This window comes from Sinocyclocheilus anshuiensis, unplaced genomic scaffold (genome assembly GCF_001515605.1).
Source record: "Sinocyclocheilus anshuiensis isolate Anshui unplaced genomic scaffold, SAMN03320099.WGS_v1.1 scaffold535, whole genome shotgun sequence".
Classification (NCBI taxonomy): domain Eukaryota; kingdom Metazoa; phylum Chordata; class Actinopteri; order Cypriniformes; family Cyprinidae; genus Sinocyclocheilus; species Sinocyclocheilus anshuiensis.
This window is the reverse complement of record NW_015551063.1, coordinates 1288372-1314539: the sequence shown is the minus strand read 5'-3', so window position 1 is coordinate 1314539 and position 26168 is coordinate 1288372. Positions and strand designations below refer to the sequence as shown.

At 34.3% G+C, this 26168-nt stretch overlaps 2 protein-coding genes and 1 long non-coding RNA gene across 12 annotated transcripts in view; 2 read left to right on the top strand and 1 right to left on the bottom strand.

The window, feature by feature from the left end:
- LOC107662035 (THO complex subunit 3-like) overlaps nucleotides 1-3859 on the top strand; it is a 4805-nt gene extending 946 nt beyond the window's left edge. The window contains exons 2-7 of one of the 2 annotated variants that reach the window (XM_016451895.1): nucleotides 1065-1221; nucleotides 1304-1508; nucleotides 1600-1761; nucleotides 2875-2975; nucleotides 3061-3269; nucleotides 3687-3707. In XM_016451895.1, coding sequence (XP_016307381.1) covers nucleotides 1065-1221; nucleotides 1304-1508; nucleotides 1600-1761; nucleotides 2875-2975; nucleotides 3061-3224 — 789 coding nt within the window. In that variant the 3' untranslated portion in view covers nucleotides 3225-3269; nucleotides 3687-3707. Of the gene's footprint in view, nucleotides 1-1064; nucleotides 1222-1303; nucleotides 1509-1599; nucleotides 1762-2874; nucleotides 2976-3060 lie in introns of both variants that reach the window. The other variant, XM_016451894.1, reaches the window with a different exon arrangement.
- Nucleotides 3860-4435: 576 nt separating this feature from the next.
- Nucleotides 4436-5414, top strand: LOC107662037 (uncharacterized). Of its 2 annotated transcripts, XR_001631171.1 has the most exons (3): nucleotides 4436-4533; nucleotides 4619-4827; nucleotides 5242-5414. It is a non-coding gene; the product is annotated as an uncharacterized LOC107662037 (long non-coding RNA). The 2 variants fall into 2 exon arrangements; XR_001631170.1 differs by lacking the exon at nucleotides 5242-5414 and having other exon boundaries at nucleotides 4619-5169.
- An 8273-nt stretch (nucleotides 5415-13687) lies between these two features.
- The window catches only part of LOC107662015 (complexin-2), a 36087-nt gene continuing 23606 nt past the window's right edge, over nucleotides 13688-26168 (bottom strand). For 4 of the 8 annotated variants that reach the window (XM_016451865.1, XM_016451859.1, XM_016451864.1 and 1 more), the window contains exons 2-4: nucleotides 25623-25781; nucleotides 19605-19780; nucleotides 15903-17433 (exon numbers count right to left, since the gene is read on the bottom strand). In XM_016451865.1, coding sequence (XP_016307351.1) covers nucleotides 17236-17433; nucleotides 19605-19780; nucleotides 25623-25653 — 405 coding nt within the window. In that variant the 5' untranslated portion in view covers nucleotides 25654-25781 and the 3' untranslated portion in view covers nucleotides 15903-17235. Of the gene's footprint in view, nucleotides 13699-15902; nucleotides 17434-19604; nucleotides 19781-25622; nucleotides 25782-26051; nucleotides 26078-26168 lie in introns of those variants that run through there. The other 4 variants (XM_016451861.1, XM_016451860.1, XR_001631163.1 and 1 more) reach the window with 3 other exon arrangements.

Sequence of the window (26168 nt, the reverse complement as noted above, 5' to 3'; positions counted from 1 at the left end):
CCGTTTTAACGTAGCAGTCTATTCAAGCCACGGAATAAAATAATAAAAAATGTCATTTTGAGTTTATATTTCAAAATTCGGACTTTTTTTCTTGAAATTCCGAGATTATATCTCACAATTCTGGTGAGAAAAATCAACTCGTCATTCTTTCTTGTTAGTTTATAATCCCACACTTCTGGCTTTTTTTTCCTCAGAATTGACAAACTCGCAATTGTTGACTTGAATAAAGTTATAAAGTCCGAACTAGGAGATATAAACTTGCATTAGCAAGAAAAATAGTCAGAATTTTGAGATAAAATAGGTACATTTTATGTCAAATGTTATAGGTTTAATAGTATTTCATGCATGTATTTCAACTGTAGGGCTAACACAATATGTCCCCTATATGAATATTATATAGACCTATTGTTTAAATCAAATTTATGCTTTAAAAGTAGGGTAATCAGGTTTCATCCATTCCATAGTCTGTCCGTTTAAGCGTCTGCATTTAGCTTCAAATGGCGTCTTTGACGACAGTGTTATATAAAAATTATTTGCATTCCGATTCTGACATCCAAAGGCACAACGATACATTTTTTCTCTTATTCCATAGATTTTACTCGTTTCCGTGTTTTCTGCAACCACTATGCGCGCGCAGCTGCAAGTGACGTAACTGTGACGTCTACTCTAAATTGGTCTATAGTCGTATTGCAGATGAGCCACTGATAGCACACGTACATCACGGAGACGTCTATTTAACATCTGCAAGATGTATTTTTTAGAGTGTTTGCTCATCTGCAGTACATCTATAGGACGTTTCCTATCAGATGTCAAATAGACGTTTAGAAGATGTCTTTAAGATGTTTATGATTTAGAATGTATGTAAAACTGACATCTTAAAGACATCTGTCAGATGTTTTTGTACACCGCAGATGCTTTGCAGATGAAGAGATCTTTAACAGACATCTAGCTATCAGGGAAGTAATACCATGGTAGCTATAACTACTATATTTTCGGTTATATGGTTATTTGTCATTATTAGACGTGATCTTGCTCATTTTTTAACCTATACTGCATGTTATCAGGTGAAGGAAAACAACTACCGAGGGCATGGAGACAGTGTGGATCAGCTGTGCTGGCATCCCACCAACCCTGATCTGTTCGTCACCGCATCAGGAGACAAGACCATCCGCATCTGGGACGTACGGACCACCAAATGCATGGCCACGGTCAGCACCAAAGGTGAAGCGCTAAACCTTATCTGTCATATCTGTTGTTCTTATGAAGTTTATTCATATGTGGGATTTTCTATGACAACTTTTAGGGGAGAATATCAACATTTGTTGGAGTCCTGATGGTCAGACCATTGCTGTCGGCAACAAGGATGATGTTGTGACCTTCATTGATGCCAAGACGCACCGTCCCCGTGCCGAGGAGCAGTTCAAGTTTGAGGTCAATGAGATCTCCTGGAATAATGACAATGACATGTTCTTCCTGACGAACGGAAATGGCTGTATTAATATATTAAGGTATGTTCAGTTGTAGTTGTAACAAGCTGTTGGTGTGCGGAACATTTTGGTGATTTCATGAAATCGGTTGTCATGTTTGTGTCCGTTTCAGTTACCCTGATCTCAAGCTCATACAGTCAATTAATGCCCATCCGTCCAACTGCATCTGCATTAAATTTGATCCCACGGGCAAGTATTTTGCCACAGGAAGTGCAGATGCGCTAGTCAGCCTGTGGGATGTGGAGGAGCTGGTGTGTGTGCGCTGCTTCTCCAGGTCAGTTCATCATAATTTTGACTTTATGTAAGAATTTGACCTTTTGTCTCACAATTATGACTTTGCTATGTCATCATTTTGGCTTTTTGTCAGAAGTTTGAACGCTTATCTCATAACTATGACTTAGTGTGTCATAATTTTGACTTTTCATTTCATATATTTTACATTTTATGCCTAGGGTTGCAAAAAGGTGGAACATTTCCAGTAAATTTTGGAAATATTCCAGAAATTTTGGAAACTTTACAGGATTTTTTTGGAATATTCCAGGGATTTTTGGAAAGTTTCCGAAAATTTTCCACCCCTTTGCAACCCTATTTATGCCATAAAGACCTTCTGAAATAAGTTTTTGAAAGACTTTTGTTTCATAATTAGGTCTTTTTGTCACAATTTTGATGGCTTGTCTCATAATTTGGATTTTTAATCTCAGTTATGACTTAGTATGTCATAAATTGACACAAGTATGACTTTTTATCTCATGGTTTTTAAGTCATTAATTTTTTTTTTAAATAGACTTAAAAGATTTGTTTAGACTTTTTATCAATTTCTACTTATGTCATAATTTTGACTTTTTATGTCATAATTTTTCTAATAATCTTGACATAGTATGTCATAATTTTGATTTTTTCTCATATTTATGACTAATTTCTTTTCTAGGTCAGTTGATGCAGTGTTCTTATTGTTAATTAAAACAGTCTGAAATAAAATATAAAGTTTAGGTGGAAAAACCATAAATTAGAATTGTTGCCTTGGCAACTAACTGAAATTAAGTTTAAGTTACTACTAAAATTTACTAAAACGGAGAAAAACTTTAAGGCTAAACAGAAATATAAAAAAAATAATAAAAATGGCAAAAGTGTAAAACAACACCTAAAGCTAAAATCATCTGAAAATCAAAAATACAAGCTTATTCAAAATATTAATATTGTATTTACTTTGAATTTTGTGTATAGATAGATAGATTAGAATATTGTGTGAATACTGTGTTTGTCACTTTCAATTTCTTTCAAAGAGATCAGAGTTCATTGATTGTAATTTGTTGGCAGACAAGCACATTCGCCTTATTTTCACTTTACATTAAATAACATTTTCATAATATTTTGAATCCCACAACAGACTCGACTGGCCTGTGCGGACGCTTAGTTTCAGTCATGATGGGAAAATGCTGGCGTCAGCCTCTGAGGATCATTTCATTGACATTGCTGAAGTAGAGACGGGTGAGCAGACATATTTTGAAATGATTGTGAAAGCTTGAATTGTGTTTTCTGTCTGACTGATGGTTGTTTCGTGTTCTTGCTGTAGGTGAGAAGCTCTGGGAGATTCAGTGCGAGTCTCCGACCTTCACTGTAGCGTGGCATCCGAAGAGACCGCTGCTGGCGTACGCCTGCGACGATAAAGAGGGCAAATATGACAGCAACCGAGAGGCAGGGACCGTCAAGCTCTTTGGACTTCCCAATGACTCCTGAGGACCAGAGTTTTCATGTGTTCAGGCGTATTCTGCCTCATTAGAGGTTTAATCGATGGCTCATTCGATATACTTGCTTTGTATTAGTTTTCTACTTGTTTTGAGGTGAATGGTGTAAATAGTTCAAAGATATTTTGATGTTCAGCTCTCATATTAGGAGTTCCTGAATGATCAAGGTATCATTTGCAAGTATAAATAACTACTGCCTGCAGCTCTTATACAGAAAAAAGGATAATGTTTATCCTTTTCCAAAAACTGGCTTGGCGACCAAGATAGAAGTCTAGTCTAAGTGGTTATCATATCTGTGTAGAAGACTTGAAAATCATTTGACTCGCAGAGCATGTTGTTGTTGTTGTTTCCCATAATTGACCATTGCCATTTTGTAAAAAAAGAAAATTTATGGAAATTTTTTTTCATTTATGGATTTTTCCATCTTGTTCAAATGCATGAGTAGTATCTCCAGTTTTAGAAATGACCAGCAGAGGGCATCACAAGCTCTGAGGAAACAAGGCATGGCATTGCTATGTCTAATACGGGCATTTTTGTATGTTTGCCTTTTTCTTTAATAGAAATAAACTATGTACTGTTTTTTTTTTTTTTTTTAATAAATTGTTTCATAAAGTATGACTGACCTAAAAGCCATATGACAAGTTACTGCGCTTTTTAATTTCATGATTAACACTGAAACCTTTTTTTTTTATTTTATTTTTTTTATTTTTTTCTCATATTTATGACTAATTTCTTTTCTAGGTCAGTTGATGCAGTGTTCTTATTGTTAATTAAAACAGTCTGAAATAAAATATAAAGTTTAGGTGGAAAAACCATAAATTAGAATTGTTGCCTTGGCAACTAACTGAAATTAAGTTTAAGTTACTACTAAAATTTACTAAAACGGAGAAAAACTTTAAGGCTAAACAGAAATATAAAAAAAATAATAAAAATGGCAAAAGTGTAAAACAACACCTAAAGCTAAAATCATCTGAAAATCAAAAATACAAGCTTATTCAAAATATTAATATTGTATTTACTTTGAATTTTGTGTATAGATAGATAGATTAGAATATTGTGTGAATACTGTGTTTGTCACTTTCAATTTCTTTCAAAGAGATCAGAGTTCATTGATTGTAATTTGTTGGCAGACAAGCACATTCGCCTTATTTTCACTTTACATTAAATAACATTTTCATAATATTTTGAATCCCACAACAGACTCGACTGGCCTGTGCGGACGCTTAGTTTCAGTCATGATGGGAAAATGCTGGCGTCAGCCTCTGAGGATCATTTCATTGACATTGCTGAAGTAGAGACGGGTGAGCAGACATATTTTGAAATGATTGTGAAAGCTTGAATTGTGTTTTCTGTCTGACTGATGGTTGTTTCGTGTTCTTGCTGTAGGTGAGAAGCTCTGGGAGATTCAGTGCGAGTCTCCGACCTTCACTGTAGCGTGGCATCCGAAGAGACCGCTGCTGGCGTACGCCTGCGACGATAAAGAGGGCAAATATGACAGCAACCGAGAGGCAGGGACCGTCAAGCTCTTTGGACTTCCCAATGACTCCTGAGGACCAGAGTTTTCATGTGTTCAGGCGTATTCTGCCTCATTAGAGGTTTAATCGATGGCTCATTCGATATACTTGCTTTGTATTAGTTTTCTACTTGTTTTGAGGTGAATGGTGTAAATAGTTCAAAGATATTTTGATGTTCAGCTCTCATATTAGGAGTTCCTGAATGATCAAGGTATCATTTGCAAGTATAAATAACTACTGCCTGCAGCTCTTCTACAGAAAAAAGGATAATGTTTATCCTTTTCCAAAAACTGGCTTGGCGACCAAGATAGAAGTCTAGTCTAAGTGGTTATCATATCTGTGTAGAAGACTTGAAAATCATTTGACTCGCAGAGCATGTTGTTGTTGTTTCCCATAATTGACCATTGCCATTTTGTAAAAAAAGAAAATTGATGGAAATTTTTTTTCATTTATGGATTTTTCCATCTTGTTCAAATGCATGAGTAGTATCTCCAGTTTTAGAAATGACCAGCAGAGGGCATCACAGGCTCTGAGGAAACAAGGCATGGCATTGCTATGTCTAATACGGGCATTTTTGTATGTTTGCCTTTTTCTTTAATAGAAATAAACTATGTACTGTTTTTTTTTTTTTTTTTAATAAATTGTTTCATAAAGTATGACTGACCTAAAAGCCATATGACAAGTTACTGCGCTTTTTAATTTCATGATTAACACTGAAACCTTTTTTTTTTTTTGGAAATACAAAGCACCATATTTTCATGCGAGTGTTATTTTAGTATTATTTGTCAACTATTATAGTATTTATAAATATTTTGAATTAGCTTTAATTTGAACTATTTTCATTTTAATTAAAGTTTTACTAATTTAGTAATGTGCTTTAGTCATTTTTATTAGTTAATTTTTTAATGAATTAATAATTTTTTTTATTTAGCTTTCATTTATTTTAAATTTTAGTAATATCTCAGTTAATTGCCAAGGCAACATTTCTCAAGTTCTTAATCTATTATTATTATTATTTAGTTTTATTAATGTATCTTGAAATAACAAAAATGTTTCAGTTACCAGTTAATTTTTTTATTTATATATATATATATATATATATATATATATATATTTAATGTTGGCCTGGATTTTTGATAGTCTATTTGTTTATTTATTTATTTGATAGTTTGTTTGTAGTAATAGAAAACATATATCTAAACTATTGCCTTTGTTTATCGTTGGGATTTATTATAAGAGCATCCTAAACTTGGAAGAAGCTTATAAAGTTCTGGTTACAGACTTAGCAGAATATGAAGTCATTGTCTGTGCTATATCATGATGGCAAGTTAAATATTTAGCCTTTCTCTGATTTTATTGCATATACCATACTAGGAGTTGTTAGAAAAAGTGTGACTATTTGTGTCTCTGGAGACCAAAGGACAGCAGCAGCTATTCTGATCTTTTCTGTTCTTCGGATCTTACTAAACGCCGATGTCGTGATTTCTCTGGGATGGCGGTGTGGTGGAGGGTCACTGGAGGTGCAGCACACAGTGGTAGTCTGTAGACTTGGAGCAGTCTCGGGTCAGCAGGCAATAGCTGGTAAGTGAGATTAGGTTCAGCCCCATCATTAATCTTCCTCCGTTGTGACAGACTTGCACAGCACGTGTGTCCTCCGTGCCCACTTCAGGAGCCTGTAGTCTGGCTGGTGGCAGCTGTCCTCACACTTCTTTGCTGATTCACCCCAGCAGGCTCCAGGATGTCTCACTTTGCCACTTCCTACATATGACCCGCTGCTTCAGGCATCCTTCGATTGCTGCTTAATTACATTTCATTTAGCAGAGCCCATTTCCCTTGTGATGTCCAGTTTCCAGGCTTTGGTTCATCACCATTATTTCCATCCCTTTTGTTTATGGTTGAGGATTTAAATCCATGTATTACTGTTAATCTTGCAGCCGCTCGTTATTTGTACAAAAGTCTGAACTAGTAGGATTTGTTTCTGTTTTATATTGTTCTAATTAAATGCAACCTTTTCCATTAACAATTTTATAAACTAATATAATATTATATAGCACTTAGTTTCGGTGTTCAAATTTGATTGGCTGAGCGGCTTAATAACATCATTATCAGGGCGGGTGACGTAGGCAAAATAAATGAATGAAAATTAAATAAGAAATAGGTGACATAGGCAAAGTAAATTAATTAAAATTAAGTAGGCTAAGGAATATGCTATTAAGTAAGGACTCCAGCATTGTGGCCACATTATGCATTATTTTTCTAATAATCACCAGACCGGAATTATTCCGACTATTACCACACCTCAAGACACTGTTCGAGTTTTATTTCAAGACATTTGTCAGGTTTTAGTTTAATTTAGCTCATCCCGATTCCCAAGCCCCCCGTTGCTAATTACAAAATGTCATGTTAGAGCTAATAACTTATATGCAGAGTAGGCTAATGCAGTTATTGGAAAGAGAGATGAACTGTGAATTACCTGAGTCTGTGCGTCTCTGGACAGCGTTCGGCATCAGCGTCTCTGCTAATAGCGAAACTGTAAGTTTAACTGCTTCAAAAACACCACCACACTGAGAAATGCCATGAAGCTTTTCAGCTGCGAATATATTTCATTGATAAATTCGCGGGGCAGTGCTGAAAACAAGTGCCTGTGCGCATGTGCGTTTGTATGGGCGAGAAAACGGGAGAAAAGGCGTGATTTCCGTCGGTAATAAAACGTAAGTATAGCTCCCAAAGGAAACTCACCTTTAGTAGGCCTATTTAATGGTGTGTATATATTTACATTATACACTGGACTGTGCAATAGCCTACATAATTACGGACTGTGCAATATAAGTTATATTGTTTATTTATTGATCTATTCTTGCGGCTATGTCGAGTTATGTGTTACTTTCTGTTCTGTATTTTGCTTGTTGAGTGTTATTTTGGAGTTGCCCATGAATTTCATTGTACAGCTAGCTGTGCAATGACAATAAAGGCATTTTAGAGTTTTTAAGGTTTCAGTTTAATTTTGACCAAAACAACAACTGATAATCTTTTATTGCATGCATTCCAAATATATGATTTCTAGAAAAAAAATCATTGGACTTTTGTTTCCAACCAATAAGAAATCTTCCCAGAAAGATGTCTTATTGGTTGGAAACAAAGGTCCAGTGACTTTTTCTAGAAATCACATTGTATTTGGAATGTTGTTGGATGAAAAAAGCAGAATTAATGGGTTACATTGGCACTCAGCTTCACATGCAAGATGTTAACTGATGGACTGGTGTGGATTATTGTGATGTTTTTATCAGCTGATTGGACTCTCATTCTCCAAATCTGTCATTTTTTCAGCAAATTTTCATTTTTGAGTGAACTACAAGCTACCTTTAAACATAACACTGGACATTACATTTAAATAGTTAATAGCTATTCTGATTAGCCTCTCTGATCTTTTTTTTTTTTAACGTGACTATGACTTTTATATGACTCTTTTATATGACTAAATATGTTTATTGATATTTTTCATCAAATATGGTGTGGCATTTTACATACAGTGGATCCAGAATTCTGCCTGATTTTGTTAGAATGTTTCGATTTTGGATGTTCTATAGTTCTAAAATTGTTTAACATTTGCATAATGTATTGTAAAAGAATGAGTCATAATTTTATGATGGTTATAAAATCAGATGATGAGGGGTTTTGCGTTTAAATGAACTCAGATATATTAAGAATAGAAGTATAATCTGAATAGCCACCAGTGATAAAATAAATGACTGAGGGAGAATGCGTTTTATCAGGACTGCTGACATGAGGAAGATAATGTGAATGTGCAGTGTTGAAGATATAGTTTTTATATATTTACCATCTATAGAAAGTACGCTTTTACCAGCCAAAATGCAAAAAGTCAAATGTGCCTTTTTACTATTATTTCTCTACGCCTTTATTTTTCATAATTCATGTAACAATGAAATTGTGTTCAAATTGACCTACATATGTCATAATAAAACACCATAGTTAAACCACAGCAGAACACACACAAATGAAGAGGCAGAAGTAAAATGCTTTCTGATTTTCTCTGTTAAAATGACATGACACATTTTCGTATCTCCCCTAATTTCCATTTCAATAGACAGAGCTTCCAGGTCCCTTATGAGACTCTCTCGGTCCCTCAGGTCTTAATGGATTAGTTTCTCCACCAGACATATTATTGGCTTTCGTTACTCTTCCACGTTGTCTTTCAGTCTATGCTCCAGTAATTTATGGGTCTTGATGTGAAACAAAACATTTTTTACATGCAATTTATTAGCAGCCCAACAGTAACCTTTGCTATTCAACAATTCAGCCTCTCAGAACGTTGTTTTTTCAACAGCTTTGGAATGAATTCGATTTGCAATTCACATGCAGGAGCAATATTTTATGCTTGGCCACTTTCCTGCACTATTTGTGTTCAAATATTCAGATTGGACTATGGTTCTTACTGTAATCAGGCTGTTTCCTATGTGCAAACTTTAACTGGTTAAAGGCAAAACTGTTTGATTTTTATTTTTTGCTTTATGTTTTAATGTTTTCCTTCAAGCTGTTTTTTTCTCAGTCATTTACACACACACACACACACACACACACACACACCTTATTGTAAAGTGTTACCAAATAGTTTAAGTATCATATCAGATTTGTATGTCTCATATAGTATGCTATTAGACAATGTGGAGCTCACTCTTGAGGAGGAAAAACACTGATGCACGTGAGGAGCGAAGGCTAGCCCGTCTGGTCAGATCACACAGAAGAGCTACTGTAGCTCAAATTGATGAAAAACTTGTTAATCATGTTAAACAATGTTCAAAAAAAATGTTGATCATAATTGAAAGTCACATTTTCTTTTAAACCAGGTGAAGCTGTGTGTGTCCTTTACCTGGGGAAGAGATGGCAGCATGCAGGACACACTATGGGAAGAATGTTGGATACTCAAAAATTAAGTATAAGAGAGAAACAACTCAGAAAATTGCTTAAAGAAAGTTGGAGAAGTAGGACAAGCAGGGCAAGCATGTGAAGTAACAATCACAAAACCTGTCATCATCAGATCCTTACAGTCTCATAGGAGCATGATATATATAAAAACGTGAGTGTGTTTCGGTGAGCAAGTCCCACGTCACCATTTGCTCATGAAATTCAGTCATAATCTTGGCTAAGAAAATCAGTAGGAGCTTTACTGTCAAAACAAGAGTTTGAAGGCAAAGATATGAGACATTCGTCCGCTGACACTCCCTTTTTTAGTGCTAGACAGACTATTGTTAGTGCTTCATTTAAATTCACAAAAACAAACATTTAAACCTTTTTATAAAGCATTTTTATTTGCCATTTCAAAAAATGGTACTTTAGGTAATTTAGGTTCATTAATGTAACAGATTTACAGTGATTTGGTTTGACAGATGTATTACATTACATGCAATAAGAAACTCATTCTCTACATTCTACACACACTTAACCCTGGATCAAAACCTCAAACAGCTGAATGCTTCTCAACAAACTTTTTTTTTCTGATAGCCTTTCAACTTTATCATAATCACATATGATAGACATACATTTATGCAATGAAAAGGAATTAGTGTACACATGGAGAGGCAGTTGAAACAAGCTTTTAGGTCTGTTCTTAAGTTTTAAAGGAATAGTTCACCCAAAAATTAAATATTGTTGATGTACTCATGCAAGATGTAGATGAGTTTGTTTCTTCATCAGAACAGATTTGGAGAAACGTAGCATTCCATCACTTGCTCAGCAATGGATGCTCTGCAGTGAATGGGTGCCGTCAGAATGAGAGTCCAAACAGCTGATAAAAACATCACAATAATCCACACCACTCCAGTCCATCAGTTAATGTCTTGTGAAGTGAAAACAAATTCATAATTAAGGCGTTTTAACTTTAATTTGTTGCTCCCGGCAACAGTCCATAATCCTTAATAATGCTTCCTCCATCATCTCACATCAGAACCCACCCACATATTTGTTTAGATCTGTTTTAATCTGGTTTTGCTTGTAAACGGTGCTTGATCTGTTCATATTTCTCTTCTGATTCAGACAAGATGACTTTTCCACTTGAGAAACCAATATTATAGATACAGGACAGTATTTTTGCCGGAAGCAACTGTTTGAAGTAAAAACGTCTTGATGGATTTGTTTGTTACAAACACACAGCTTTTCACTTCACAAGACATTAATTGATAGACTGGAGTGGTGTGGATTACTTGTGGATTATTGTGATGTTTTTATCAGCTGTTTGGTCTCTTATTCTGACGGCACCCATTCACTGCAGAGGATCCATTGGTGAACAAGTGATGTCATGCTAATCAGCAAATTTTCCTTTAAGTCTTTTCAAATACATTTTCAGTAAAAATGTAAACTTACTAAGCATTTTGGAATGAAAAGAAATGGTACTGCTTGATGCTGGCAGCATTATGCACTCATCGACTATATACGTTTGAAAGCCTATTCATCTTGGAAGTGTAATTTTGTAACTATAAATAACACACTGAGCATCCAGTATTGTGCCTCAGTATGAACTGTGGCCAAACAACACTTTTTTCACACTCAAACTTACAAAAACGTGCCTAATTACAGCACCAGTGTGCTCATAAAATAAAATCTAGAGGGCTTTTTTGAGCTGTTTTTTTTTTCATTGCAGTTTTGATAAAACACATATGGTTTGTAATTGCTTTTTAAAGAAACAACATTCTAAAGTTGTTTTATAAACCAAAGCCTCAAACACACAGCAAGAAGATAAAAAATCTGTTATACTACTTCATATGTACCAGTAATTTACATATGTTTTAAGAAACTACTTAAACTGAAATTATCTATAATAAATTAATTCAGGTCCCTGACAACATAAACTATCTCAGTTGAATAGTTTAGACCCCTGCTTTCATTATTTCATCCTGTACAGCCACAACATTATGGCACAAATGTTCTCAAAATGATTCAATAATAAACAATATGAAGTGAAAACATGCATGTCCAAAGCCTACATGAATGGCATATGTCATGTGTATGTACTGAATAGGTATTTCTAAAGTCCAATACACCTTATATACAAAATTATTAATATTTTGTTAAGCTGAAACAAAAACACCAGTCATGGCCTGCAGATTGACAGTTCCCCAGCTAACAGTGCTGAAGAGTGATGCTGCAGTTCAAGGTCACGGTAAATTAATGTATTTAATTGAATGATTGCAGTGATTCATCCAAAATCTTTCTCATTTATGCACATATATGGAATGGACAGTGTTAAAGTAAAAAACAGCAATTTTTAATGGTATCGTGCATTCACAGCCAAATAATGAAAACAAATTGCTCATTTCCCTCCATTCCTGAAATAATTGAAAGCATGCAAGTGTTTGGTCCAACCCAACCGAAGGGTATGGTGGAAATGTGAAACATAGCCCTTAACATAGACACTTTTATCTTAGAGCGTCATTACTGCTTTACATATTTATTAAATACATGAAAACATCCCAATATGATTTCACAGGCTGTGACTTTAACTGTTGTTATTTCACTGAAATCTCATTGAGCTGTGAATTGATCATATTCTTCACAGAATTGTCAGTACACTTTTGTATTCATTAATTATGTTGGGCGCAATTCACCCAAAAATTAAAATTTGCATAGCCCTTAACATAGACACTTTTATCTTAGAGCGTCATTACTGCTTTACATATTTATTAAATACATGAAAACATCCCAATATGATTTCACAGGCTGTGACTTTAACTGTTGTTATTTCACTAAAATCTCATTGAGCTGTGAATTGATCATATTCTTCACAGAATTGTCAGTACACTTTTGTATTCATTAATTATGTTGGGCGTAATTCACCCAAAAATTAAAATTTGCAGAAAATGTATTCACCATCAGGCCATAGTTTGTTTCATCATCAGAACAGATTTGGAGAAATTTAGCATTACATCACTTGCTCACCAATGGATCCTCTGCAGTGAAAGGGTGCCGTCAAAACAGCTGATAAAAACATCACAATAATCCACAAGAAATCTACATGAAGTCTGAATCAGCAGAGAAATATGCACAGATCAAGCACCATTTACACATATGTTGGTGGATTTTGATGTGAGAACACAACAGTGGACTTTTTCACTAGAGGAAGATTTATTATGGATTATGGACGCATATTTTAGCCAGGAGCATTGGCAGTGAAAATCTCATAATGGTGGATCTATTCATTACAAACACACAGCTTTTCGCTTCACAAGACGTTAGTTGATGAACTGGAGTTGTGTGGATTACTTGTGGATTATTGTGGTGTTTTTATCAGCTGTTTGGACTCTCATTCTGACGGCACCCATTCAAGGCAGAGGATCCATTGGTGAACAAGTGATGGAATGCTAATTTCTCTAAATCTGTTCTGATGAAGAAACAAACTCACTTTTTAAACTACATTTTGGATGGCCTTACGATGAGTACATTTTCAGAAAATGTTAATTTTTGGGTGAACTATTCCAATAACACTCCTTTCACACCTTTCAGGGTTCTTTATAGTGGAAAAAGGTTCTTTAGATTTTTTAAATGTTCTTCAAAATGGTTCATTTAAGAACTGTTCACTGAAAGGTTCTTTGGGGAACCAAAAATGGTTCTTTTATGGCATCACTGCAAAAACACCCTTTTGGAGCCTTTATTTTTTAAGAGTGAAGCTGATATGTTCAACCAAAGACACATGCTTCGGATGTCATCATTAAAATCATATAAGATCCATAAATGGTTTGTTTTCTACTGCTGAACATCTACTGCCCGATAGCATCTTAAAGATTACAGAATCACCAACACAGTCAGCCCTTTTCACCCAGTTTATTATGTAATAGAAAAATGACATAAAATGAAAATTCCAAATATGTCTGACACACAAATGAAAAGAATTGACACCTAAAGAGTTTTGCTTCTGTGGGGAATCAACCAAATATACTGTGACTTCAAAAAGTATTTGAACAGAGGAGCCGCATTAAAAAATGTCTACATTTTTTTGTGCATTATATAACAACATAAAAAAACCTCAAACTGAACAATATTAGATGTGATAAACTGTGATGAACTGAAGTTCAAGGTCTAGAATCAATTGTTTGCAGATGACACTTGGCTTGATATTTTATATCTAATGACATTTAAGTACGACCAAAAGTGTCCAAATACTTTTTGGGGTGACTTGGTGTTTAAATGTCATGAAGTGATGAACCACTGCATTGTGGCAACACACTGCATGAATGTCATTTATGCCAAGAGGTATATTGGAAGTACAACAAATATAATATCACAAATATTTCTTGTCTGAGATCAAGTTGCGAATGGTAAATCACTAGAAATGACCCTAGTTGAGTACTAGCAACGGTTTTGAAATGATCTCTCCATTCTGTCAACCTGAATGATAGGCTTGAAAATTCATCATATGCCATTAGACAGATGGGAACTAATCCCTGGATAAAGGGTGCAGCTTCTGTTGCAGGGACAGTGATACATAAACAGGTACAACCTGACAACCTGGTATTTAATGCAAAGTTTATCTGCATGCATACATGAACATTAGGACTCCCATATACCCCGATTCCACCGTCTTCACGACAGCGCACACAGCCTGCTTTAGACTGTACGCACAAAAGAGACATCAACGGGTACAACATGAAATAACATTGTACAGCACAAACAGGTACGGATGCACATAAATACACACTTACATTGAGAACAAACAGCACATACAGTAGACCGTACTACAGTAGCATTTTTTTTTAAAGACTCTCTCTCTCTCTTTCTCTCTCTCTTTCTCTCTCTCTACAGAAAGTATATACACTTTCTGACTTGTACTACTAAGAGTTAAATAGATTTCAACATACTTTTACAGGAAACAGATGCATGACTACAAGATGATTATTTTTTTATTAATTATTGCAGTCTAACAATATGGCTTTGACTAGTGAAAAATATTTCAGCACTACAAAAATGAAAAAGTCAATCTCATTCTTTCTTTCTAAAGTAATTTAAAAAACGTCCTTCTGCACTGCTAAAATGTGTGTAGCATGTGTTATTCTAAAGTATGTCATTCTGTTCTTACTAAGATTTTTTTTTTTTAAACAAACTTTACAATCTTAAAGCATTTTGATCACAGAACAACCAGCCTAAAGGGTACGGATATAATCCTGTAGTTATTTCATTTGCTAACAGAGCTTAAAAAGGGTCACATTTTTAATCGGACTGATTGGAAAACATATAACTACTGACTTTTTGTAATGAAAACGTATCTATAGGTTTATATTTCCCATCATGCAATACAATACCCATTTGAGCATTACTTTACAAAATATGTTTGCTCTTTACCCCAGTTTTCATAAACAGTTATGTAAACATTTATCCCTCCCCCAAAATATGTGTCCAACATGTTTATCAAATGGCAGTGTTCACTCAATGCTTAAAAACATAAGGACATTAATAATTGAAATAAAAAAAGCCCTAAGTCATCATATTTGCAACCCCACATCAGATCTGCCAGCGGTAAGATGAATATTTTGGGCAGCATTTTTAATAATAATCATGCAGATATATTGTGTTTCACAGCAGGAACGATTGTTGTTGATCAGATGCATGAATATAACTGTTTCTCAAAATATTATCATAATATCATACTGTTATAATAGATCATTTAGCATGCTGTTTCTTGAACTGTCGCTGTACTAAAGTGTATAATTGTGGTTCATTCTCTCTTTGGTATTTTTTACTGTTGTGATTGAAGCTCATGCATTCTTATAATTAATTTAGTACATATTGTTATCGATTAATAATTCTTTTCAAAAACATCATTTAAAACGAAAGCCCTTTTCCATTATTTCCAGGTAATTGCAACTTTTTATCTTTACATAACTATTCAGCTAAGGTAGGTATTCTGATTTTGAGGAACATCACAAATATTTTGTGAACCATGTTTTGTTTTTCTTGCAATTGCGAATTTATATCTGAGATGAACTGAAAGATATTAACTGACAACTGCACGAAAAAAATCATTTTGAGATTTACTTTTTTGTTTTATTTCATGCCGAAAACAAAACACAGAATTTCTCAGAATTCTACGAAGAAAACCTAGAATTGCCAGAAACTCAGAATTCTGTCTTGTTTTCTCGCAATACCAATTCTGAGTTTATATCTCACCAATCTGAACTGTGAGAAACAAAGTCCGAACTGTGAGATATAAGCATGCGAATGCAAGAAAAAAAGTCAGCATTGTGAGATTTTTTAATTCAATGCCGGAAACTGGTTTCTATATAAAACAATGCCTGCACTTTATGCAATATTACTAAATTCATTATACTATATATAGGCTTGTTTTTTGCATTTTAATGTTACAATTACCTACTTTTTTCTACAAGCACAATAAAAACTCAGGTCAGACCTTTACATAATATTCAGCTAAGGCAGTTGTTCTAATATTGCAGAACATCCCAAATATCTTGTGACCCATCTTTAGTTTTACATACATTTTTAACAGATAACAAAAATAAAAAAGATTCTTTTTAATTTTTGAATGAAACCAGTTAATTTCTGATTGTCATGTGTGAGTAATCTAACATCAGATCATCGTGAGGAATGTGCTGTGAAACACTGGCTGACTTCTGAATGCATACTAAAATGTCTGTAGAGTCTGTTCTGTATGGTTTTGGGATCTTGAATCGTCCTGAATGACTCTTAATTGTAGAGATGATTTGGTCCAGTTTGTACTATTCTCACAGACAGTTCTAGTACTTACTGAGCTTTTCCTGATCTTTTGCTGGCAAGGCTAATGTGAATATTACTTGTGGTCAAATCAAGTTCTATTTCACACTAACAAAAAATATATAGAAAAAAAAATCTAAATAAATAATACATCATAGACAAATGAGAACTGCCAGGCTGCAAACCATTTAAGCATTCAGGTGGTCAGACGTGGCACATCTAAGACAGTATATCAGCGTCTCCCATTTTTACAAATGGCACCGTATCATCAAACTCACTGATGGCAAACGTAATTCATCATATAGTACGATTTTGACCTCATGCAACTACTCAAAGCATTACAGCTGCATTCTGCACTTCACTGACAACTTTTCTATGAAAGAAGGGACAGTTATATCAAGCTAGAGTTTTAAAATACTCTGACCCCACTGTGTTTTAAATAAATAAATCTAGTAAGAATCATATTCCTAGTGCCAGAGCTCAGTATCAATGTGCTGTTATTGTGGGGCTGATCGTTGAGTACCTAAGGCAGCATCAGAGACCCTGGTGATCAGTAAACAAACAGAGATTTATAGAAAGTGTAAACAATTTGAACCTGAATGGCAGTGAAAAGACCAGACGTTGGCGGGTTATGATTTGTGTATCTATCCATAAGAAAGGAACAATTAAAATTCTGTCAAGGCAGTGAAAAGCCTTTCACCTGTTTGGCAAAAATCCCCCCTCACTCATCTTTCTTGAGAAACCGCTTCATGTCTGTTACTTTTTAAACATGTCCTGCAGAGGTCCCGGCAGGAATTTGAGAACGGTGTCTAGAATGCTCTCCTCGTCCTCGTCGTCATCCGCCCCGCAGCCTGCTGGGATGGCCTTTTTGGGGCGAGTCAAGGAGCCTTCGCACGCTTGTTCCATAGCCGCTTTCTCCTCTGCTTCCTTCTCTTCTTTCTTCTTTAGTCCATACTATGTAAACATACATATAATATGAAGTGGAAATAATTTAACATGAGAAGAACAGGAGGAGTGGACTATTGAAAATGTTCTAATAAAAGCATTTCTCATAGCTCTACTGTATTTAATGGATCAAATCAAATAAAATCAAATACCAAGAACTACAAAGACTATGCAAAAAAAAATATATATATATATATATATTATATAATATACTATAAGATACTATATGTGGCTATATGATGTATTATATAATATACTATACTATTTGATAAAAAATGCAGTAAAAACAGTAATATTGTGAAATATTATTGCTGTTTAAAATAACTGTTTTCTTTTTAAATATATGTTAAAATGTAATTTATTTCTGTGATCAAAGCTGAATTTTCAGCATCATTACTCCAGTCTTCAGTGTCACATGATCCTTCAGAAATCATTATATTATGCTGATTTGCTGCTCAAGAAACATTTATTATTATTATCAATGTTGAAAACAGTGGTGCTGCTTAATATTTTTGTGGAAACCATGTAACATTTTTTTTTAGGATTTTTCAATGAATGGAAAGTTCAAAAGAACAGCATTTATTTGAAACAGAAATCTTTACTGTTTCAAACTTTACTGAAACAGAAATCTTTACACTTTACCAAAATTACCAACCCAAACGTTTGAACGGTAGTGTACTATACTATACGACATAATACACTAGAATAAAATTAATTTATAATATTCTACATAATGCAACTAACAGAAAAACAGATAATCAATTCCTGTTTTATTTTGATCAAATATTACTGACATCATCTTAGCTGCCCTATTTTGGGTTCATTTATGAACTTTCTTAAGACCATTGCTATGTTTCAAGACTGAAACTCCATGCAAAAAAGCTATTTTGTATTTTAAATTCATGATTTATTCAGGCCATAAAGGCCAAACATTAAAACATTCATCTTGTAGGATTTAACTGTTGCCCTTATTTATCATATTGGCCTTAAAGGGATAGTTCTACCAAAAATGAAAATTCTGTCATCATTTATTCACCCTCATGTTCATAGGCAATGATCCCATGTGTGCTCGAGCCCCCAGAGCACCCAAAAACACGAGCTATTCTCTATTAACTTTAACCAATCAAAAAATCGACTGAGATTCTGGAACCTTTCTGATTGGTGGAACTCACATCGGGTCCCTGCGGGTCATAATACACACAAATGCCTTTTTACAGTAAAAATTGTAGTCCATTACTGTTTACAAATTACATAATGGAAATTGCAGTTAGTAACCTCTGTTGGATTACACATATTAGGTAATGTATTCGGAGTACTTTTTGGATTACTTTTACATTACTTTTGACCTAACTCGTAAGAAAATATTTTGCGTTCTTTTTTTTTTTTTTTTTTTACAGTTTTCAGTATCAGTAGCTCATATTTAGGCATTTTATGGAGTTTTATATGGGAGTATGCTTTATATTTATTAAGTGTGGACAGAAACATAAATCATCGCATGATCCAAACCTGAATGACTTTCCTTCTAATGTGGAACACAGCAGAAGATATTGTGAAGAATGTAGTTTCAGTTCCCATTGACTTCCATTGTATTTTTTGTCCACACAATGGAAGTCGATGGGAACTTAATCGGTTTGGTTACCAACATTCTTCAAAACATCTTCTGTTTGTGTTTGGAATGACATGAGAGTGAATAAATGATGACAGAATTTAATTTTTGGGTGAACTATTTCTTTAAAGTGCCCTGGGTCTGATGCATTTCTGTGGCTTTCAGTTTTAAGTGAGATCAGGCCATGTCCAGATGTTCTCGTGGTGCTTCTCATGACCATTTGGAATCATGCATGACCCTGTAATGACTTTATACTTCTGGCTAACACTAACGCTACTTTCCTCTCTTAAGAATGAGCTGTTCAATTAGCTGTAATTAGCTGACATCAAGACCTCCTGCAAATGTGACATTTCATTAAAGCGTAATGGAGATTCTGATTTGATGTGTTATTCCCACACACACATAAATCATTAAGTCCTGTCATCAAGGTATAATGGCTTCATACTGCTTTAGTTTGAAATTGATTAGCAATTAGCAAACGCTCCCATGTTTACCAGTTTATTCAAACGTCCTGGTCTCAGTCTAATCAGCGGTCACAAGGAGCTGAAGTGGACGGGAAATGTGAAAAGCATACCTTATCTCGAATGGCCTGTCTGACCTTTTCCCTCTCGGCCTCCATACGAGAATGTTTGGCCTTTCGCTCCTCTTCTTGTTGTCTGAGCGCCTCCTGCCTCTCTTCCTCCTTCTTCTGGGCATCAGGGTCCTTCTCTTCCTCTCCACCTAACATCTTCCCCATGTCTTTGGTGGCCCCTGTGCAATAAAGAGCAAAGATATCATAAGCAGTTTTCAATGGCTGATACTGAAATATTAGTCACTACCATTCGAAAGTTTGGGGTCAGTTAGATTTACTTTACTTGACTTTTCTTTTTTGAATACATTTATTCAGCAAGGCTGCTTTAAATAGATTAAAAGTGACAGTAAAAGACATTTATAATGTTACAGAAGATTTCTATTACTTTCTTTTTTTTTTACTTTCTATTTATCAAAGAATCCTGAAAAATGTGGAAAACAATAATTTTAAACAGTAAAATACATCTGCACATTTTTTAAATCAGTTTTTTAAACCAGTAAAGCATATTTCAAAATTAATGTAAAAAATTTCAATTTCAAAAATGTCCATAAGATATTAAAACTTTTTTTTTTTTGAAGAATTTTTATAAAAAAAGTACATTTAATAAAATAGAAAACAACAACAACAACAACAATTTGCCAATCAGGTAAGACAAATATAAATATATTTAGATATATTACCTGTTACCATGCTATTTCTTACTATATTTTGCTTATCAAATATATTTTTCTTGTTTAAAGGATGTTAGGCAGTATTCGCAGGTGAGCTTCAGTAAGTCTGTACTTATTTATTGTTTTAGAAGATTCCTATTTCTTTCTCTTTTTTTAAACTTTCTATTCATCAAAGAATCCTGAAAAAATGTGGAAAACAAACAATTTAAATTGTAAAATACATACCGTTTCACAGTAAAGCATATATAAAAATGAATGTCGAAAATTCCAATTCCAAACACACACACACACACACACACACACACTTTTTTTAAAAACTTTGTATTCATTCAAGAATCCAGAAAAATGTTAAGCAGCCTTAACAACATTGAAAACTTTGCCAGAACAGGAATAAATTAAATTTTAATATATATTCAAACAGAAAACAGTATTTTTTTTTTTTTTTTTGCAATTTTACTATTTTTACTGGATTTTTGATCATACAAATGCAGCCTTGGTGAACATAAAATACTTCTTTTAAAAGCCCCAAACTTTTGAATGGCAACATAATTATACGTGTTCACAAATTCTAAAGAGAGACTGATCACGTTTTGCACTTTGCGATCTCCTAATATGATGATACACTGAAGCCAAAATGATGAAGGCAAACAGAGACACCAGAATGATGCATGTGCCACTCCTCTCTCTGCCATCTGTTTCATTGGTGCAGCTCTACTACCTATCACGCTGTGTATTGTACATAATGTTTTGGTTTCAGCAAACAACAGCCGCAGGTCATTTTGGGTAGTGCAGCAACAAATGCTCTAAGGCAATGGCTGTGATTGCATATACCTCGATGGTCACTTTTAGACATATGTTTTAAAATGCAAAGCACAGCTGTGTTTGAGAATCATACAGACTGATGTGAACGGTCTAAGCAAGATTTGGTTGCAAACGCTGTACTATTGCTTTAAGTCATTAATCATTTGCATAATGGCTGTGCACAATATGTCTCTACAAGCAACTGTACACTCATTCATTATTAATGGAAGTAATTTATTATGCATGAGTGTGCATTTGAAATCTATGCATTACCTTCACATGTGTTTAATTGCTTCTGTATGACACTCAGGACACTGAAGAGGAAAGGAGTGGCAGTGTATGCTTTGAGTGGTCTTTAACCGTCTGCATGTGCATGTCGAGGACAGCCTGAGCTGACATAACAGTGCTCATATCATGTCAAGCTGCAGGACGCCCATGGTCCACAAGGACCGTATGAAGTCATTCAGTTACTGTGGCCTCAGGTCATTCAAAGCCCACAGTAAACCCCCCACCAAACCAAAGCTTCCTGATCGATAATTTTTTTTATTTGCCTCAGTTACTGTGACTCTAACTGTTGATCTAAGCATTTACATTTGAACTTTAACAATGTCATGACTGAAAGAAGCAAATGAAGGGTCTGTAAAATAAACTGTCAAATAAAATAAGAAATAGTAACTGTAAATATCCAAATTCTAAAATTCCATGATATTAAAGTATTACATTTTAACATTTCATTTTGCTTTTTATTAATGATTTTAATATAAGATTTTTTTCTTACAAACTAAATTAAAAAAAAAAGACACAATTTGTCTAATTTAAGTCATTTAATATTATCTTTTGCTTCTCAAGTATATGTATTTCTGCCATGACAACTGTCGGAGAGTTTAGCATGGTAATATACATGGCAATGTCAATGTGTTTGGTCTTGGTGGAATTGATCTGCTACGCTGCTGCTGCAGAGCAAGTACCGAGACTTGCTACTTCCAGTACATCCATGACATGCTGCTGTGAGCATGTAAGAAATACTGCTACTGCACATATAACATATATGAGACAACCCTATATAAACATACATGAAATCACCCCGTAGCAGATCTATACAGGTGGAGCTCGGGAAGGTGGAGGGTTTCTGAAGTGCGCTGCAACTGCTACAGCGACCACTAGCCGAGTATTTGAATGTTTGAGCTGCAAGCTCATTGGTTGCTGATACAAAAAGAACCAATCAGCTGCACCACGTGAATAATGATGTCATTATGTCAGACTGAGTTAGAACCTATCAGCCTGCGCCAACTAGAGTTTCATGACAGAACTTTGTATTTATTTATTTTTATTTGTAATTTTTTTTTTTTACATGATATTAATGTTTTTACTGGAAGATACAGATTAAGAATTTTTTGCAGTATTTTTTTATTTTATTTTACCCACTGACAGTTTCTTTCTTAAAAACTAAATCGAGATTTATGATTTTTTTTAAAGAAACAATTTGACAATAAGAAAAACAAATACTAATTTAAGTAATTTAATATTATCTTTTGCTTCACAAGTATATTTATCTTTTTTACAGGATGTTAATATGTTTTTATTGGAAAATACAGATTAAGAATTTTTTCAGTATTTTTTTTAACCCACTGGCATTTTTTTCTTACAAAATTATTATTTTTAAATGAATAATTTGCATATAAGAAAATAACAAACAAACAAACAAAAAACAAATAAAAGTAATGTAATATAATCTAATATAAACTATATCTATCTTTTTTTTTCAATATGTTAATAGACTTTTATAGGAAAATACAGATTAAGAATTTTTGCAGTATTTTTTTGAATCCACTGGCAATTTTTTTCTTACAAATTATTTTTTTAATAAATAAATTGCAATAAGAAAAATATCATCTCTAATATAATCTAATATAAACTATATTTATCTTTTTTTACAGGATGTTTTTTATTGGAAAATACAGCTTAAGCATTTTTTGCAGTATTCTTAGGTGAGCTTCAGCAAGTCTGTGCCACAGTCACCTGTTCAAGTAACAACTGCCCACTGACAGCTAAAGTGCACAGTATGTGTAAAAAAAAAAAAAATTATCATTTTTGTCAAACAGGTTTCCTGAATACTCCTCTCTCCTGCCATTGGTTGATTTAACAGATAGCCCCACCCTAGAGTCACACCAATAGTTAAGCCACTGTTGCTGTTGCTGGGCCAATCAGGATGTTTAAACACACTAAATAAAAATACTAATGACAACTAATAACTAATAAAAAATTATTTAGATGGTTCAGATTTTCACGTCCCGTGAATTGTTCTAAAAACACAATGCGACTGCCGTTCCTGAGAGCTTAAAGTAAGATGTAGGTGACTGAATGTAGTCCTGTTGTCTGTTTAAAGCCACACAGAGGATGGTTAACATAACAATAGAGCTGCATACCTCTATCAGATACTTCATGGCTTTACATCAAAGCACTTGGCAGGAACAGCAGTGATGGTTATGGATGGAAGAGCAAATCTGGGCTCTGCATAACGATGGCACAGCCGCTGAACTGTATTCCAGTATCTCTGGAAACAGCCTAATTCTTAATGATACGTGAATTATCAGAGCTTAGGAAATTAGCATATTAATTAAGTTCTTTTATAACAGTAAAGCAGTAGTAGTAAAAATAGGTCACTTGCGTTTTATAACCGAAACACTGCTAGCGTTTAATACAGTCTCTAAAGCAAACATCGTGCATGAAATATCTTACACAAAGAGAAGATAATTTGAGAATGATTAATAAGAGGTTGGTGAGTGTATCTGGAGATATTTTGTGTAATAATATGCTTTTATAATGTCACGTGAGCCATTAACTCTTTTCCTGCCATTTTCAGGCTTTCAGTGTTTTCACTGTTATAGAGTAGAAGGCACTATTATGCATCTTCTGAAAGAGTACTGAATCTCTGGAACAAAACCCGACGAAGAAGAAACAGAAACTAGCGATCGCGTATGTAAGCAAATGCATATCATCAAACATTAAACAGCATATAAATCAAATCTGCCTAACGTTACTGAATGAAATGTCGACCCAGGAAGTGGTTTAGGACTGTGAAGCTTTGGGTTTTGTTGGACTCGCTCTACTCCATCTATGTTTTGATCAACGTTCTGAATCCCATCCAGATGTAGACTTTGATAAAACTGTGATTTTCTCAGCTTTTTGTTCAAATTTTTTCTTTTTTTATGAAATTTACCCACATTCAAGTGTTGACAAAAAAGAATGCATGAACTTTTTTTTTTGTTGATTTAAAAGCAGAGGCTCTGTTCTTTCTTTTGATATTTTGCATGTTCAGATATTCATATAACAAAATATTCTGGGAGCCATGAGAATTTTGTGAAAATGATCAAAAATGCTGGCGGGAAAAGAGTTAATAAGCAGGGCTGTTCTGAAGCACAACATTGTTTATTACAGTTTATGCCCGCTTTCTGTTTTCCATCTTTCTTTAATAAAAGTCTTTGACACTAACAGACAACAAACATAAAGGTTGTTTTTTACAGTCTGCTGAACGCCGACTCTTCTCTGTGGGATCTTGAAGAAATTCTATATGCTTCTGCATAATTTGCAAGGCTTGAGGAAATCAGGCTAGGGAAAGTCTGTTTAATAATGGATGATTTTCGTGAGTAAATCATGCTCCATTACCTCAGAGCTACGAAGCAGAATTTAAGCCATGTCGGTTTATAAGATCAATGCTCAAAAACAAAGTAAAAAAAACAAACACATTTGACAAGATTTTTAGACGTTGGGAATCAAATTCAGAGCATTTACATATCAAAGGTTTTTTTTGTTGATATATTAAAAGTGCCACAGACACATTTCTTTCATATTTCATTTTATGTTTTACAATTCATAGTCTCAATCCGATGTCTTGGCCTCATCCAAGTGGAACAGCAAAGAAACTGTGTAAAATATGACGTGCGGTGAAAAGACAATCTGTGTTTCTTAAAGAGACCTTGTGCAGAAGGTCATTGTGTGGCCCACTCAAGGGAATTGACAGGGGAGAAATACATTTCGTTTTATTTGCCATAGTCACTCAGCTGATGAAAACAAATCATGAAATTGATTTAAGGGCTCAGTGACCTTTAGACTAACTTATGTTTATCAGATGGTGCAAATCTATAACATACACATGGCATGTCAAATAAAGTAAAACTATAAGCGGATCAATAAGCACTTTGCTTTGTTATTGTTAAAAAATTTATGAATTTCAAAAACATATTGCTGACTTACTGTATTACACCCAATTACAATGTGGCAAATTAACTGGTATAAATTAAATTTAAATTAACGTATAATACGTTTAAAAAATGTAATGTTTTAATTATTTAACTACCAATAAATATTGTTGTTTTTATTTTGTATTATATATAATATTATGCTATATATAAATATTGTTGTTTTACACAATATCACATTTTACAGTAAAAATCTCTATTGAAATCAATTCCTGCTTGCATGCTATTATGCATTAAACTGTCAATCATACATGTCTGTCATTTCCACAGCAGTAGTTGATGACACTTACCGCCCAGCGCTTGCTTCATCACAAAATCCATGATGCACTCAGATATGTGGTCTGCTTCCAGCTAAAGGGAATGTTGCATTTAGTCTAGCTGTGATCCTGATTCTGCCGGTCCACCACAGTGTGTCAGTCTTCTGAGTGCTGATGAATCCTTCACACCTACTGGGAAAAGAGGGACGTAAATCAGAAATACTGACAGTTCAGTTAGATAATACTGATCACTACAGTCTCAATACAACCTCATCCATCACATCTGTGAGCATCTGAGCTGAAATTGAACAATGCTACTAAAAAACACCTAAAGAGACAAGACACAAGACTAAAGAACAGCAGTGAGATTAATGAAAGAAGCATTAAACAAACCGGAATTATGTGTGCAACTGTTTGCAACTAGTTCCTATCATGTATTTACATAAATCTGCTTCCACTTACCAGCTTACTGACTTGCAGTTTGTTCTTGAAGAATTCCGAACTGAACATTAAAAAAAAATACATGCTTGAATAGCTGGAACATGAGAAACGCTCACTGCGTCCTGATAATCCACCTCT